This window comes from Myotis davidii, unplaced genomic scaffold (assembly GCF_000327345.1).
Source record: "Myotis davidii unplaced genomic scaffold, ASM32734v1 scaffold1844, whole genome shotgun sequence".
Taxonomy (NCBI): domain Eukaryota; kingdom Metazoa; phylum Chordata; class Mammalia; order Chiroptera; family Vespertilionidae; genus Myotis; species Myotis davidii.
The window spans coordinates 23,552-41,561 of record NW_006294716.1 but is presented as its reverse complement, the minus strand read 5'-3'; the positions used below and the strand labels follow the sequence as shown (position 1 = coordinate 41,561).

Sequence of the window (18,010 nt, the reverse complement as noted above, 5' to 3'; positions counted from 1 at the left end):
CTGGCCAGCCAGCCTCACAGACTGGCTCCTGTGCGAACCCATGGGGAGCCTGACGGGCCCCTGTGATCCCAGCTGCTGCTGCCCTTCTCACCCGGAAGCCCATTGGAGCTGGCAGCGCCTCCACTGCTGCCCACTCCCTGTGTCTCATCGCCGATACCCACCGTGTTCCACGCCATCCCGTGGTGGTCAGCGCATAGCAAGTGGTTGAACTCCTGGTCGAGAGGACAATTTGCATATTATACTTTTATTATATAGGACGTGGAAAGTGCATGATGATATACTGTACCTAGTGTGTGTAGTAGTATGCTGCCATTTGTATAATAAAAGGAGTAAGTATAACATGTAGAAGTGCTTGTATAAATGACTATAACTGGAAGGAGACACAAGAAAGCGTAGTAACACTAATGACTAGGGTGGGAGGGAGCTTTTTTGCTATATACCTTTTGATACCTATTTTCATTTTTTGTGAATGTATTGCAGTTAAAGTACAAAAAAGTAAGAGCAGTTACACAGAAGAAAATCTGTAATGTAGTTGTGATAACTGGCTAATTTACCTTGCTTTCAGGGTTTTAACCAAGAAGATTTGGAAGAAGAAAAAAGTGAAACACAGGTAAAAGAAGCTGAAGATTCAGATTCTGATGATAACATAAAGAGAGGAAAACAGTAAGTCTTTTATTTAAAAGGAATTTTTTAAAGAGACTATAAAAATGAAGGTAAAGGCTATCAAGCTTCGTTTTTTCTTACTTTGGCTTCTGATTAGGTATAGGAAGGGATCTGTTCCTTTTCTCTTCCTTCTGTTTAATTACAGTGCTGTCCGTAAACGATTTGCTCTTGTTATTTTTCTTTCATTTGCCCTGTGCTCAGCTGTCGTAATTTGTGGAGTTTTATGGTGCCAGGCTCTTCATTTATATCTCACCAAATAAGCTCTTACAAAAAAATGTGCTTTTAGAAGAAAAGTTGATTTTGGGGTCCTGATGGAAATAATGCTAAAGTCTTAATTGCAAAGATAATGCTTTAAAAAATATTTCCCTTTTAATTCCTAGTGACATGCTGAAGGAGCTTGGTAATACCTTTGGAAATTATCATATAACATATAAATCACATCTCATTTATATGACAGTGGTAGAGAGCAAGTCAGCTTCCTCTTTGAGCGTAATGGTTCAGGGGGAAGCCATAGAGCCTGAGGCTCTCAGCGAGTCTGTAGATGGCCACCTTTACCTCAGTGACATTACGTTGGAGCCGTACCACTGAAAAGCAGCGTTTATTTTATTTTGTTCTACTTACGCTATGGGAGACAACACACCCAAATGGGTGAGCACTGCTGTATCCCCCAGAAGTCAGTGCAGCCATAACTGAACCATGGGATTGCAGGCAGTACCCCTGAACAAGAATTTGGAATTGGAAATGTTCTTTCTCAAGCTGATACATGCAAGTGTTAACAGAGTGTATGAAAAGCTTAGTAACAATTGGGGTAGTATAGAGGCTGAACATAAAACCCAGGATCACATGCTCTTTTGTAAAGGCAGGTCATAAGTACTTGTACTTGAAGAGAGTTCTCCATTGAATTATAATTAAGAAAATTGGTTCTTAACTGTGATCAAAGGAAATGTGTATTTAAAAGGCAATTTGTATATCACTTGATTTTTGTGTTACTGCTTAGTATGGACTTTCTGTCGGATTTTGAGATGATGTTGCAACGGAAAAAGAGCATGAGCGGTAAGCGCAGGCGTAATCGTGATGGTGGTACTTTTATTAGTGATGCAGACGATGTGGTGAGCGCCATGATCGTCAAGATGAATGAAGCTGCTGAGGTGAGTTGGCCTCTAGCTTAATCTTTCTCCCACTTAATTGGGTCGATGGCTTTTTGTTTTTTAGCTTAGCCCTTGCTTACACTTAAGATACTTTGTTTTTTGTAATAAAGCATTTACTATTCTAAATTTTAAGCACAGAAAAAATTTTAATTTTTTAGTAACGTGTTTAGAAAAAGTGAAAAGGCTAAAGTATTAAGTAAAAATGTGCCTTTTTAGCCTAATGGCTTTGCTAATTTTATGGAGGAATGATTTTCTTTCCAGTTTGGCTGGTTTACCACAAAGTTTAATTTTTCTTCACATATAAAAAGTCATACACTCATGTTTATTATGTTATAAACTCATACTATTCTTTTGCTTCTGATTAAGAGATTGTATTTAACTCATTGTGCTTTAAAATTCTGCCCTAATTTTTAAAATTATGTTATTATGTTTAAAAACCAGTTCTGATCTTTTGGAGACACTTCCTGAAGTATTTATGCATTCAGTGATATGTGTCTAGGATTTGTTTTGAAATAATTCAAGGTTGAGGGGGAAATAGCTAGAGAAATAGCTAAAATAAGACTGACCATGTGTGTTTAGTTGTTAAAATGTACATAACAGGAGTATATTATTTGTTTTCTGTTGTGGAATTTGAAATTTTTCATAATTTAAAAAATGCCCAAGTAAATACTGAAACTCTCCTTTAATAACACCCCATTATTATACAAGCCTCCCAGCTGGAAAGTTATTTCTGATAATAAACCAAATTTTCCCAGGTATAATTTTGTACCTTACATGAACTCTGAAAACTTTACAATTATGCCACTATTTTGAATTAAAATTATTTTCTCAATTTGTAATTGTTAAAGCTATTTTAATGGCTGTATGGGTTTGATTGACATGGACAGATACAGAATTTGGGGCTATACACAAAAGTCAGTTTTAACTTAATTTTTCTTTCTTGTAGGAAAAAGTATAGTTTCTCAGGAAAATTGCTGCTTTATTTTAGACTCTAAATTATAATGCTTGAAATTCATTATTAATAATGGCTTTATTTATTTATTTTTTAAATCTTTTTCTTCCTGGATAGGAAGACAGACAGTTGAACAATCAAAAAAAGCCAGCACTGAAAAAATTAACATTATTACCTACTGTGGTTATGCACCTTAAGAAGTAAGTATTGTTTTATTGAAAAAGTTTTTTCCTTTTAGTGGAATGATAGTCAAAGTATGTACTGGTGTTCTAGAGATATTAAAGAATGATTGCCTTCTGTCAATTCATAGAGCAATAATAGAATTTCCTAAGTTATGTTACCGTCTCACAAATTTCTTTTAAACCTTGATTCCGGATGCAAATGGAACAGATAGCAAACTGATCTTAATGAAAGAAAAACATGGAAACCACTAATATTGTTCTTTATAGACAGTTTTCAGTCTGGTAAGTGTACAGCTGTTTCCCAGTGTGAACAGCACGTTATGGGAGAGTGAAGCACATACCTGCAAGGCTGATGTGGCTGTTCTGTCAGGAACCATGTCAGTGGTACTTCGGGAATAAGGGTCTTTTCTTGATGAACCATTGTTAGCACCGTCTTTCATTGTTTTGCTGAGGTGCCTGAATAATTTTTTAATACATGTTTTTATTGATTTCAGAGAGGAAGAGAAAGGGAGAGAGAGATAGAAACATCAGTGATGAGAGAGAATCATTGATCAGCTGCCTCCTGCACACCCCCTAATGGGAACTGAGCCCACAACCTGGGCATGTGACTGGAATCAAACCCAGGAACCTTCAGTCCGCAGGCCAATGCTCTGTCCACTGAGCCAAACCAGCCAGGGCGATGCCTGAACAGTTTTGATTTCACCTTGAACCTAGGACTTCCTACTAGAAAATTGCTCCCTCTGATAGTGTCATGGTGTCTGTTAACATACTTGACTCTAGTACAGAAAATGAAATTTAAATGTCAGTAATTCATTGGCATACTTGTCCTGCTACGCGAATGCTTTCCTCCTGGTGTCTTGCATAATTCTGAGTTTTCTTTCACCCAAAACAGTTTCAGAATCGTTATCCTGACAGATTAAGCATTAATTTTATAGTTGTAATAATTGGAGCTCATTATTCTGACTGTCTGTATCATTTATATTAACATTAACCTGACTTGTGTAATTTGGGTTTGTTTTGTTTTGAACAAATCATCTGCCTGTCAAGTGTGTTTGTGAAAATAGGAACTAAATGTTCTGTTGCTTTGAAGTCTGTGAATAGGGCACAGTAAACATGAGTGCAGGCTGACTCTGTGAGAGGGTTTCTGAAAGCATCACTAAATATGTAAGAAAATCAAAGGAAGCTATAGTAGAACCACCATGTATAGACTTGACTTTTTTGTGTGATTATTATTTCAGGCAGGACCTTAAAGAAACATTTATTGACAGTGGGGTGATGTCTGCCATCAAAGAATGGCTCTCACCTCTCCCAGACAGGAGTTTGCCAGCACTAAAGATTCGAGAGGAGCTGTTGAAGATTCTACAAGAGGTTAGAGCCAGATGATCTGATTGTTCGTGCATCATTAATTATTTAATGTGGTTTGTGTTATTGCAACCTCTATATATTACCTTGTATTTATGTGTTCTCTCTGCCAGAAGAAGGGTTTTATTCCGTATGTTTTTAGGAACATAGCAAAATAAAATGAGCATAAATGAAGGTGGCCCTGATAAACTTCATGTGAATCTGGCATTGAAGGAAAGAGATCCTGGAGGAGCTGTGGTTTCTGTGTAGAGTAGTACAGTAGTGGGCATGTTTGGGGGCGGGGAGGGAAACAGAGTGAAAACACCAACTTTAGAGGTAAGCCTGCATAAGAATCTTCAGCTGGGCCACTTTGACATGGCTGTGACCCCTGGGGCGAGCAACATAGCTTCTAAGGGGATCCCCGAGAAACCTGTGTGCTAGTTGTTCTTACTCCTCACCACAAGCTTGCAAGGTGAGTGTATTGTCTCCATTTACAGATGAGGAAGTTAAGACTCAGGGAAGTTAAATGACTTGTCCAAGGTCACATTGCTCACAGATGGCTGTGCTTGGGTTCAGACTTAGATCTATTTGATTCTGGGCCGGTGCTGCATCTTGTATTAAACTGTTAACCTCTGAGTATGCGTAGTTCACATTTTCTCACTTTGTTAAGTTTTACTTGGACGCAGCACTAATACTGAACTCTCAACTCTTTTTTTTTTCTTAATATATTTTACTGATTTTTTACAGAGAGGAAGGGAGGAGAGGGATACAGAGTTAGAAACATCGATTCAGCTGCCTCTTGCACGCCCCCTCCTGGGGATGTGCCTGCAACCCAGGTACATGCCCTTGATCAGAATCGAACCTGGGACCCTTCAGTCCGCAGGCCGACGCTCTATCCGCTGAGCCAAACCGGTTAGGGCTGAACTCTCAACTCTTGATGTGAACACAAAATACCTTTGTGTTCAGTATCTGTAGATCCTGAAAATAGAGTTTTTTTGTTACTTATCCTATTGTGAACGAGCCAGGTCTCAGAGGCTCTTCTAGAACAGATGGGCAGGACTCCTAGTTCTGCGTGATTCATGTTGTGTGCACGTGCTTATGTCCTCAGCTGCCCAGTGTGAGCCAGGAGACCCTGAAGCACAGTGGGATCGGACGAGCAGTGATGTATCTCTACAAACACCCCAAGGAGTCACGGTCCAACAAGGACATGGCAGGGAAACTCATCAGTATGTGCATTTGGTTTTTGTTGTGTTGGTGGTTTTGTAGAAGGTAACTGTATCTGTACCAATATATATTTAAAAAGAATCAGTATAATGGAGTAGAAAAAATGTTTGGTACCTTCTTATAGGTACCAGATTTTTTACTTTTACACTGAAAATGCTTCTCAGTACATTTAAGTATATAATTCAGTATTAAGTACAGTAAGTAAAATGATGCATTTTCTAATCATGGACCAAGAGCAAGTCGTGAGAGAGGCACTGGGATGCTGGTCCTGGCATTAGTCATACCTGGTTTCAAATCCTGGATTTACCGCCTACCTTACTGCACATCCTTTGGCTCTTGCTTTCAGCTCTAGGCCCTGGTTTTCTCCTCTGTAAAATGGGTGCTTGCTTTGGGCTTTTGTAAAAATTAAATGAGAGAGTATATACAAAGCCATAGGTATGCATACACACATATATACCCCTCAGGAAACGTTAGCCACTGCTGCTGCTGCTGTTACTTTTATAGTGGTCTTCCAAGCCTCCATCTAATCAGTTGCTGTAATGTTTATAAAATCTTTCAGTTTTAAGAATGAAAAGCGGGCATTTTCATCATTCTCCTTGACTCTTGCTGTGCTCCTTATTGGGAAGGAATTTTTAAACTTCCAAACTAGACTGAAAAAGCAACTGCTTCTAGAGATAGTAATTATTTTCCTATTGAATTTTTTAAGAGTATCAGAAGTTTTTAGGGAAATTTAAATTTTTTAATATACCAGAGAACTATTATATCTTTGATCTTTGATAATCTGTAATTTACTACCTATTAAATAATAAACTTTCGATGCTTTTGTGCAGTCTTTCCCGACCCTTTTTTTGCCCCAGACTCTGAGAAAAGCAGAATATTCCCAGTGATTGAGTCCTTTACACTAAAAAAATAATACTCACTACTTGTTATCACAGCGATTCTGAATCCAGGCGAAGGGCTGGCATGGCAGGTCAGTTTTCAAAGATAGTTAGACCACCTCCTCTGAGACTATTGCTTTCTTATTAGTTTGACAACACTTAATAGTATATTAAATGCAACAGTAGTCTACATCATGTTTCAAAATAAAAGACCTTTGGACTTTTACTAACTAATCAGTGGGCCTGTAGTACTTTTTTTCGTGTTCATCCTAGCAGCTTTCTTAGATTTAATGGAGTAGAGACCCTAAAGCTGCACTGTTAAAATATGATTTTTAAAGATTTAGACCATTTTAACAAGTAACAAGGGGACATTTTTTAGAATGAGAAAGTAGAACAATTTCAAGATTTTCTCTTTTTTAAAAATATTTTTATTGATTTCAGAGAGGAAGGCAGAGAGAGATAGATATATCAATGATAGGAATCATTGGTCAGCTGCCTCCTGCACACCTCCCACTGGGGACCAAGCCCTCAACCCACGCATGTGCTCTGACTGGGAATTGAACTGTGACCTCCTGGTTCATAGGTCGATGCTCAACCACTGAGCCATGCCTGCTGGGCCGGATTTTCTCATTTTGAATATAGTAAATTAGAAATTAGACTGTCTTTATGAAATGACAATGCAACTTGTTGACTGTTAAAGTGGGTCAGGAATTACTCTCAAACAGCTGGTGACCTTTTTATACTGAATTTTCTGAATCAACTGGAGCTACTTGTAATGTTGGTATCAGGCTGCGTTTATCCTATGAATGGTCCTGAGATAATGGTATCCTTAAGGAAAGAATATTCTAAATACCTAGAATATAGCATAACACTAGAGTGTGACTATTTCAAGACATGGTAGGAGGAATGCAACTCCGTGTACTAAATAATTGTGTTTTCCTGGTTACAGATGAATGGTCTCGGCCTATATTTGGTCTTACCTCAAATTACAAAGGCATGACGAGAGAAGAGAGGGAGCAGAGAGACCTAGAGCAAATGCCTCAGCGACGAAGAATGAGCAGGTATGAGGGAACAGGTATGAGGAAGTGGAGTCGATGTTATTGTTATAGTAACTTGGCGTTTTTGTAAATAAGATCATTAGGAAACCTGCGAAGATGATAGCATTTTGTCTTTCCTCTCGGCCTGATGTATCTGTGTAGCTCACAATACCCTCTGAATTTCTGTGGGACAGTGTGTAAGTGAAGGCCCACACCCTCCCAGACTTCTGGCTTGATCTGGTGGAGTGTGGCCTCTGCCACAGTTCTGGAGGCCGCTTTTTTTGTTCTGGCCACTTGCAGAAAAAACTGCCCTTCTCAGTCCCATATACAAATTCTTTGGAGAAAAAGATAATATTGGTTCAGTTTGTATCAATAAACTGGATACAGTTGTATCCATGGCAGTCACCATTCACGCATAATGAAACCTGGTGTGTAAGATTAAGAATTATTTTTCGATTGTAAAGGACTTAATTGTGGTCTAAGTTTGATGTTCCACTTTGCTCTTTTTTTCTTACAAAGTTGCTAGAGGCCCAGTGCACAAAATTAGTGTGGGGGGTGGGGGTGTCCCTCAGCCCGGCCTGCACCCTCTCCAATAAGGTACCCCTCAGGGGATGTCCGACTGCCTCTCGCAACCCGGGACCACTGGCTACTAACTGCTCGCCTGCCTGATCGCCCCTAACCCCTCTGCCTGCCTGCCTGATTTCCCCTAACCACCTCTGCCTGCCTGCCTGATAGTCCCTAGCTTCTCCCCTGCTGGCCTGATGGCCCCTAACTGTCTCTGCCTTGCCCTGCACCTGGGACCCAGAATTCCCTCCAGCCAGTCGCAGGCACCCGGGACCCAGGCCGGCTTTGCCCGGGCCACAGCCGCAGGCACCCGGGACCATGGGGCAGGCAGCTTGCCCCTCTCCCGGGCCGCAGGTGCAGCCACTGGTGCCCAGGACCGCAGGGCGGGCGGCTTGTCCCTCTCCCGGGCCACAGCCTAGCTGGTCCCCATTCCTCTATCCCCAGAGTTGAGTGTCTGAGCCATGCTGGCATGAGGGCCTGACGACATTTGCATATTAGCTCTTTATTATATAGGATAAGATTTTAACATTCCTAATATTTCATTGATTACTTTTTTCCCAGCACTGGTGGTCAGACACCCCGAAGAGACCTGGAAAAGGTGCTGACAGGAGAGGAGAAGTAAGAACTTTGTATTCGTTTTATTTCTTTCTTGTTCTGTTTGCTGCTTTGTTTTAAGAAAAATAGCAAATGAAATGATGTATGTTCACATTGACAAGAGATGATTTTTCAGTTTAACATTCATTGAATAGTCACAAAGCATTGTATTGGGTGCTCTGGAGGATATAAGGAAGATTGAGAAATAGTTCATTCAGTAAAGATTTTAGCCCTGGCCGGTATAGCTCAGTTGGTTCAGTGTTGTCCTATATACCAAGGGGTGGCAGATTGGATTTCTGGTCAGGACACCTACCCAGTTTGTGGGCTCAGTCCCTGGTCAGGATGAGTGCAGGAGGCAGCTGATCAGTGTTTCTTGCCTCTGCCTCCCTGCCTCTCTCCCTACCTCTCTCTGGAATCAGTGTTGTTGTTTTTTAAGGCAGTAGTCTTAAAAGATAGTAACACAGATTTTATTGCTGCTTGCTATGTCCTAGACTTCTGCATTAAGCCCTGGAAATACAAAGTGGAATTTAAAATGGTCCATGCTCTCAAAAGGTTTTTAGGGAGATTATAGATAACGGGAGGGCTTAAGAAAGGATGTGGGGTAAGTGTGTGCAAGACCTATTTTAGGGATGGCAGTGGGACTGGAGTGGTTGGGCAGTAGGTGGTGCCTGAGATGCTAGGAGATAAGGTTGGAAGTGTAGATTTGGACCAAATTTTGAACAGCTTTAAATCTAAATGAAGACTTTTCACTTCTCTGTGCTTCCATAGAAAGCTTTTGAGCAAGGACATGAAGTCATCAGATTTGATTTGGATGCTGATGTCGGTGTGTGTAGGACGGGTTGGAGGGGAGGAACTGAAGGCAGCGCATGGTTAACTGAGAAGGCTGGGGGGAAAGAGAAGCTTGAGAAGGCTTTGCAGGGGCCAAATTGCGAAGAGTAGGTGACTTAGTCGGGGAGGAGCTGGCTAGATTTGAAGACACCAACCAGAATTTTAGCCTAAGTAGCTGAGATGATGGTGTTCACTAAAAAGAGAGGAGGAAGCAGGCCCTGGAAGGGAAGCTGAGGAGTCCGTGCAGAAATATGAGTGAGGAGGAGGCCAGCTGAGACAGGGTGGGGCGGGGGGTAACCTTGGGAGGGCAGAGGAGGCTTGAAACAGGTGTTTATCTGAATGGGATGGACCCAGACGTGGTTGCTACATAAAACATTCTCTTCTCAGGGCCCTCAGACCTGGAGATCCCGGATTCTGTGCCCGGGCGAGGGTGCCAATGCCCTCAAACAAGGACTATGTTGTCAGGCCCAAGTGGAATGTGGAAATGGAGTCGTCCAGGGTAAGCAAGCAGGGGAACAGCAAGGTGGATCTCATGCCAATTACTATTTTATCTTTTAGTTCATGTTGAATAACTGCTCTTGAGATTTATCTGATTTCAAGAGAGCTGTTCTCTGCTCTTCTGTCCAGCCAGGCCACGTGTAGCTAATGAGCTTTACTGCAGACTTAAAGTAACATTATCAAGTCAAGATTTTTCTTATTTATCCCTTTATTTCAACCAAATCTTGGACCTAGTGTTTGATACGGTCATTTTTTTTTTTTAACTATGAGAATCAGAACTCACCTGCTTCTGCAGTTTCCCCTTCCTTCCTCTCCACTGTTTTAAGTAATTCTGTTGTGAAATATTTAGAGTAGATACTTCCTCTGCCATCACTGTAAATACTGCTCAGTGATCTTCATTGCTTTTCAGTAATCTTTTTTTATTCTCCATTCCAACCGTTCTTTCTAGCCTGGTATTCTTAAAAAGGGCCTAAACCGATTGGAAAAGCATAAGAGGCGGTTTGCCGAACAGAAACGACTCAGCAGAGTGCACCGTGCTGTCAAGTTCAGCATTGAAGGCAACAGGATGCCCCTGTAGGCCTGGCCCTGCCAGAGCGTGTCCAGGAGGTATCCCCAAGGAGGCGTGCTCTGTGCATGTGCTTGAATTGTCAGTAGCTGAAGTGAGGACGTGTGTGTGTGTTTGCTTAGCCAGACAAGCCCAGGCCCACTTTCAGTTTCTGAAGTAATGACCCTAACAGGCACTGAGTGACATTGAGGTCTTCCTGAACATCTGGAAATTGACATGGAAGTGGACTCCTCCTTTACTGGCACCCTAGAGACCCACAGACAGTCACTTCCCTGGGAAGCATTTTGGTCTTGACTGTGCCCATTTTATTAAAAGGACTTTGTTAGGGCCTAGGACCATAGTGGTCTGTGTTACAGGCATAGAAACCAGTTAGTAGCTTCTTGGTGGGAGGGATGTGGCGTCTTTTGCTACTGTCAGTGGCTCAGCAACATGCATTTGAGAACTCATGGCACAAAGCCTGACACTATTTAAGAGGTAAATTTGATATGTGGTTGGAAATAGACTTTGGAACTTTCATGAAGCCGGTCTCACTGACCTGCCCTGCTCTGAGAGTGAAAGAGCACCTTCACCGCAGTGTATTCTGGACAGTCCGAGTGTGCTGGTGCCTCCTGTGACTTCTCCATGACCCCACCTTGGCAGCTACTTCCATGATTTACACTCACCTTCCTGCCAGTTCACTTTGTTGTGAAGCTAATGTCTAAACAAAGCCTACTTTCTTATTTTTTAGAATAAATAACGGGTAGAAGAACTGTAGTTCAGGGCCATGAACTTCATCTGTAACTCCTGCCCGTTTTTTCTTTTATCCATATCGATGCTCCTCGATATCCCTTCACTCCTGCCCGTCTCCGCTCCACCCCCCCCCCCCCACATGCCTGCTTCTTTTTAGCTTAACTTTTCTCACTGCCTCTTCCCTCTTTTTATCCCTGTCTTTCCTATTTTCTCTTCCCCAACACAGGCCTTGATGAGAGTGGAGAATTACAGTGTGGCAAAGGGAATGTCTTAAGCGATCTGTGTGACCCCCTCCTTTGGAAGCCTGCCTTTCCTCCTGCTGTTGTTGATGGTTCTGGTCCCGCCTTCCTTCCCTGTGGCTGAGGAGGTGGTGGGAGGAGGTGACCCAGCCTCTGCCAGAGCAGGCAGGTGGCCAGCGTGAAGAGAGGGAACTTCTAGTGCAGTTCCTCTCCTTCATCCTCAACACTCCCAAGGTCATAAGGCCCGGCATTTATCCAGGCCCGGGCCTGGCTTTTGGAGCTTCTTGAAAACATACATGTCTGGGGGCCGGTGGCCTCATTTTACTTTTCAGTTCATTGTCCTTAAGCCGTGCGGCTGTCTCCCTGCCCAGGAGGGGCTCCTGCGTGTTCACTCGGGCCTCACACTGCACCACCACTAACGAGCATTGCCCACGAAGACAAGCGGAGTGAGGCAATGGCTGTCAAATGCAAGTGTTTGTTTATACAGGGGTTTAAGCAAAAGTAGTCTTACAGTTGTTCGAATGGAAGATAATACAATAATGGGTAAATGATAATACAAAAATAAAGTCTGTTTTGTGTACTCACAACTGTAAGCCTACTTTTACCCACTCCTGTATGTCATTTTTATTTTTGAAGTTATGTAAATAAACATTAAACACTACAGAATAACCCTGTTTCCAAAGTCCTGCCCTTCCTCTAAGTCACCATTGATAATAGTTTGGTGTGTTAAATATATCTCCCATAATGCTTCAAGCTTAGTTTTTTCTTGTAATAATTGTAGGAAATACGTAGATGTAGTGCAGAGAAAAAGCACACTATTCAAAAGCACTTTGTTATATTTTTTGCCTTTTTTCGATTGCTATTTTAATTAAAATTATGCTATATGTAATTTTGATCACTCTCCTTAAATCACCTTATAGATTTATCATTTATAATGGCTGCATAGTAGTGTATCATGTGAAAATGTAATTTGCTCATTCACTTCTATAGTTTCTGATTTTTCCTCCTAAATAATGCAGTAGCCTACGCTACATTGTATGTTTATATGTTAGTTTATGCCATGTAGTGCTTTTAAATAACATTAAAATGACAAAAGCAATACATGCTTTTATGTAAACTTTTAAAAAGAGAAAGCACAGAGAAAATTAATGTCACTCGTAAATCCACCGCACCTTAACATTAACATTTTGAGTTACTTTTTTTGGTCTTTTCTAAATGCATACATAAACATGATTGCTGGTTTTGGGTTTTTGAACTCTTAAGCAAAATCTTCATCATATTGTATTCCTTGTTGGGTTTTGTCTTTGACTTAGCATGGTAAAAATTCTTTTTAGTGACATTGTGTCAGAATATAGTTGTACCATAATTTTTTTAAACAAACCCATCTTGCTAATCTTTTAGGCTACTTTTGGTTTTTTACTGGTAAAACTGTGATAAAAGTGTTCACCAGTGCATTGCACTTTTACCGTCCTAAGGAAGTGGTGTAGAGTTGATGAATCAGAGACTAGCTCATTGAAATTAGTGTGTTAGCCACAGTGCTCTGTGTGAGTTCAGGCTTGGGGTAAGGGCAGCGGGCAGCCACCAGCCTCCCAAGCTGTAGCTAGGAGGAGCTCAGCAGGACGTTGGTGTGTGCATTTCAGTCGCTGGGATGGGCGCTCAGACTGTAGAGGCGATCTGGGAGTGAGCAGGAGAAGTCCAGACTGGTGTGAGAGCTGCTGGCAGTTGGGTAGTTGGCAGAGATCTGAGCAGGTAAGACTTCCAGTGTGGACTCACTGCAAGTATATAAATCAGGTTACATTGTCTGAAAGGGAGTCAGATACTTGGGCCTCTTAAGGAAATCTGAAGACAAAACCCCAAGGTCACATGGCTGATGTTCAAAAGTCCCCTCTCTTCATCCCTCCATCTCTCTTCCCCCAAGTGGGTATTCAGTAGAGAGATGGTAGCTCAGCTCTTTCTCGCCTGATAGTGAATGTGTATGCTGACTCAGTATTGGTGCCACATACTCAGATTGATGTGAAGTAGTATTTAGAATTGGGATATTCCTAGAAAATCTAGGGTTGATGATCAGCATGATTCTTACTCAGGGATGTTCAGACTCTTGTAGAGTTTCTTGCTTTGTGCTTGAGTGTGGATTTTGAGTCCAGAGGTAGGATAGTGACTGGGGAGGCTCCCGGCTCAGGAGCTTCCCACACCAGCACTGAGCCTGGAGCGCCTCCCAGGCCCTGCCTTCCTTTAGCAGCTTCGCCTTGAGCTTCACGGGTGACTTTCTTGTAAGCATGGGCAGGAGGGGCGGAATTAGGAAAACCCACCTCTCTAACCGTTCGGATTCTTAGAGGTTGGAATTGTTAGCAGTCCTCGAGTCAGCAAGAAGAGTTCACCCCGATCTTCGATCTTCGACATAAATGGCAGGCCTTTTTAGCACTTCTAAAAGGTGTCGATTTCTTAGAGACCACATCTTCTTAAAACACACAATATAAAAGTAATAACCAAACCTTTAGACATAAAGGACAAGCAGGAAGAGATATAAGAAATAAGAAACCCTTTGGATTGACTTACTTCTCTTTTTGTGTCAGATATACTTGTTAAACCTAAATCTAATTGATTGCAAGCAGTAGTAGTCATCATCATGGTGACATTTGGAGCACTGGCTCCGTGCCGGCTCTGTCCTCTGGCTGACGGTACTTTCTCATTTACGTCTCCCAGCAGTCCTGAGAGCAGTGCCAACCGGGGCGTGACCTGCCCAGGGTCACAGAACCTGCCGAGCAGAGCAGGGGTTCCCCCAGGTGTGGAGCCAGAGCTCCACTTCACGGGTTTGCCTTGCTGACCCTCTGGCCCAGCCATCATACTCAGCTTTTTCTCCGATGACTCTCCTTTTCCTAGCTCTGTGTGAAGGTGCATCTGTCAAGTGATCAACGCCACTTTAGTTTTTGAAAGGGAAAAGCATACAGGCAAAATGTAATCTGATGGAATTGGGGATTATAGTTTCTATTTCTCCTCCTTTCGTTCATCGAGGAGATTTCCATGGACTGAGACAAAATTTACCCATAAGTCACAGACAGAATGACTCTGCACAGAGGGTGTCTCGTGTTTTCTAACATTCTGGGACCCTTGCTCTCCTGCTCCGGAAGTCACCACAGCATGTCTGGTCATTCCCGAGCTAGGAGCTCTCCTGACTGCTGACTTTCTGATGAACGAAGATGGAAGCTAATCTAGGGGCATGTGTTTCAGTGATGGCTCTTGAATTTCCCTCCCACTTTCAGTTTCAGGGGACCTCCAAGAAGGGCATCAGTCGGCTGGATAAGCAGATGAGGAAGTTCACAGACATCAGGAAGAAAAGCAGATCTGCACACGCGGTCAAAATCAGCATCGAGGGCAACAAAATGCCTTTGTGACCTTCTTGGCTCCCCATCCTGCGCTAGGAAATGCGCAATGGACTCTGTGGAGAAAGACGATATTTTAAATTTTTTTAGTGTATCTGTAAATGGTTCAGCTTGTATCAAATATTGTCCTAGCACTTGCATTTCTCTCCGTGTACTTAAAACCATTGGTGTGGGCTTTGTACAAAGGAATACTAGTCCCACTTCTAGAGACTTCACAATAAAATCCAGTCTGGTTTTGAGAGGCTGTCTCTTCATTGTCTTAGAGGCTCACTAGTGGGGGTGAAAACTGGTTCTTGGTGAGTGAAAGAATCTTAGCTATGACAGTGGTTTGAGATCTTTCGAAGTTCAGCCCTGCCTACTGTCTTATCTCAGGGCACGTGCCTGGTCTCTGTCCTGGGTTCCTGACCAGGAGCTTCAGAAGCCTTTGGGTTTCCTGGCTGATGGGAATGTCTTTGTGATTCTAATGAGGTGACTTGTGGTGAGCCCCGCTGTGGCTTTAGGATGAGTCAAGTCACCAGGAGGACCTCAGAGCTCTGTTGTGGAGGGTTGGGACTTCGGGCAGGCCTGACCTGCAAGGTGCTGAATTCTGAGTAGCCGTTCAGTCGCGTCAGTTGATCTTGACCATCGTGCCTAAATGGTGAGGTCCCAGGCACCAAAGCGCAGCGGAGCTTTCCGATTTGTGAGCATACTGATGTGCCGAGATGGCGACGTGCCTTGATCCCACCAAGAAGGTGTGGAAGCTGTTTCCTCCCAGACCTCGCCCTCTGTGTGTCGGCATTTGTCTGGTCCTCCTAACTTGAATCCTTTATAATAAAACTATAAAGACAGTGCTTTTCTGATTTCTGTGAGTCATTTTAGTGAATTCTTGAACCTGAGGGCATCATGGGAACCCTCAGACTTGTCAGCAGTCAGCCAGAGGAGACGGGCTCCACCGGCAGCTGGCATCTGGAATGGACAGGCTTATGGGGACTGGGCCCTTAAACCTAGGAAGTCTGGTCCTAATTCCAGGTTGTTGGTGTCAGTACTGCAGTATCCTCGTTGCAGTTAAAACAACCTGCCAGCAGAATTTTGTTTCTTAGTATCTTGTCAGAAATTTTCAATCTTTTGATTTTTAAAAATATATATGTATTGATTTCAGAGAGGGAGAGAAACATCAATGATCAGCTGCCTTCTATACGCCCACTGGGGATCAGCCCGCAACCTGGGCATGTGTCCTGACCAGGAATCGAACCTCGACCTCCTGGTTCATAGGTTAATGCTCAACCACTGAGCCACGCTGGCCGGGCTGCATTCTGGCTGTAAGTCCCAGGCAAATGTAAAACATCTGAAAAGATTCATGAAAAGAACTCTGATTTATTAAGTCTTGTCTATATGTTATGGGTGCTTGTCCGTTGATTGTTGTTTTATCTGTCTTTGTTGCTTATTGTTCATCTGTTAAGCATGCCTTCAAGTTATTTAATTTAATTTAATTTAATTTAATTTAAAGAAAAGAAACCTAGGTGGCCAAGCCATTTACTGAATTTCCCCAGAGCAAACATGATGTGGGGTGGGGAGACACGTGGCCGATGATGGTACATGTCCTAGGAGACAGAGGTAGAGATAACTAAAAAGGCCCAGCCCATGAATTCCTAGTCTTTGGTGATCTTGTAAAATGGACGCCCACTCCCAAGAGTGCCATTAAAAGTCTCATTTTCACCATGTTTTTATTTCCCAGTCCATCATTTGAAATTTGGGTAGATGAGACATTTCTCAGAATTTAGGGATCCATCTGGGATTTCTGTAACTGAGAAGAGAAAAGGCTGGCTTAAGAGAAGGCACGCCCCTGCCCAATTTTGGGTGGCCTCTTAAATCTGAGCCCCATCTCTACAGATGCTATAGAATAACCCAAGACTGTTTTTCTTTAGAAGATGGCAAAAATGACACAAGGAAAATATACAGGCTGGGTTTAGGCAACAAAATTAGTGTTTCCATAATAATAGGTAGTTTTTGAATAATAATGGACCACATTCCAAGGTTAACATTAAAGTCACAGAAAGTTATCTCTGTTACAGAATTTGCCAAAGAAAATGCCTTGGATAATAATAATTGGCTTCAAAACCTCAAAATTGTAAAAACATAAATAAATAGATATAGCTACAATGAAGAATTTGTGGTGGAGCTTTTCAGTGATGATTATAGGTATATTGGCGGTGGGGGTCCAGTCACTCGGGGGAGACTGGTTGCGCTCTTTTTTGGAGGAGGGGCAGGTCTCATTTCCCACAGCAGCAACCTTAGATGTTATCTCTAAGGAAAAATGTGGCAGTTTTTAAATTCAAAGGGCCTGGAGGCCTGCTTCCCTCCTTCCCCTCTAAACATTCTATTTCCAAAGCCTTTGGTAACTTTAGACCTTGGAGTTTGCAGAATTACATAATAAAAATTATTAAATATCAAGTATTTTGAAATAACAGAATACTGAAATATTAATCTGAGTTTGCCTCATGAAAAATCTAAAGGATAGATTTGAATCTATTAATTAAGTATGTCTTATATTTTATTTGAACTATATCCTTAAAAATGTAAAGATATTACTAATCTGAGAAATTCTAAGGATTTCTCTTGCCACCTAAAATTTAAGGCTTCTAAGAGTTTAAAGTTCAAATTAAGTTAGAAGAAATTATGTGGTTGTGATAATAAAATGCATAAAGTTTAGAAATACATTTTTAAGAAAAATAATTCTTGCATTTTCTCTGGAGAAATTAGTAGTTCAAAATAGATTGTAGTCCTTATGTGTACTATGTGTGGTAAAATTTCAACCTAGGATATAATATTTTATATGGTCTGATTAAAAAAGGATTCTATAGACTCAACCAAATTTTTTTTAAAGAAAAACAAGTTTCCTTATTTTTGAAAAATGAAAAATAAGCAATACTTTCAACAATAAAATTATAAAAACTATAAATATTTTCAGTTTATTCAGTCCCATAATCAATTTTAGTTTCTCCTGATTTTTCTTGCCAGTGCTTTTATAAATCCAGATACTCTATATGTTATGCCCAGATTTCAGGATCCCCAAGAAACCACACCAGGGAGCCAGCCGTGTCCGATGCAAAAGCAAAGAGTCTTTTATTCAAACCTGGGTCTGGCTCCCCTACCCTCCTTACTGACACAGCAGCAGGTGGCATAGAGAGACCTAGCCCGGTATGAAGAGG

At 41.8% G+C, this 18,010-nt stretch overlaps 1 protein-coding gene across 2 annotated transcripts in view; it reads left to right on the top strand.

Annotated features, from left to right (window-relative positions):
• The window catches only part of IWS1 (IWS1, SUPT6H interacting protein), a 37,898-nt gene extending 22,838 nt beyond the window's left edge, over window positions 1-15,060 (top strand). For both annotated transcript variants that reach the window (XM_006769184.2, XM_006769183.2), the window contains exons 5-13: window positions 566-663; window positions 1,661-1,811; window positions 2,881-2,963; window positions 4,184-4,313; window positions 5,395-5,512; window positions 7,338-7,449; window positions 8,551-8,607; window positions 9,799-9,910; window positions 14,703-15,060. In XM_006769184.2, coding sequence (XP_006769247.1) covers window positions 566-663; window positions 1,661-1,811; window positions 2,881-2,963; window positions 4,184-4,313; window positions 5,395-5,512; window positions 7,338-7,449; window positions 8,551-8,607; window positions 9,799-9,910; window positions 14,703-14,834 — 993 coding nt within the window. In that variant the 3' untranslated portion in view covers window positions 14,835-15,060. The remainder of the gene's footprint in view (window positions 1-565; window positions 664-1,660; window positions 1,812-2,880; window positions 2,964-4,183; window positions 4,314-5,394; window positions 5,513-7,337; window positions 7,450-8,550; window positions 8,608-9,798; window positions 9,911-14,702) is intronic.
• The last annotated feature ends 2,950 nt before the right edge of the window (window positions 15,061-18,010 follow it).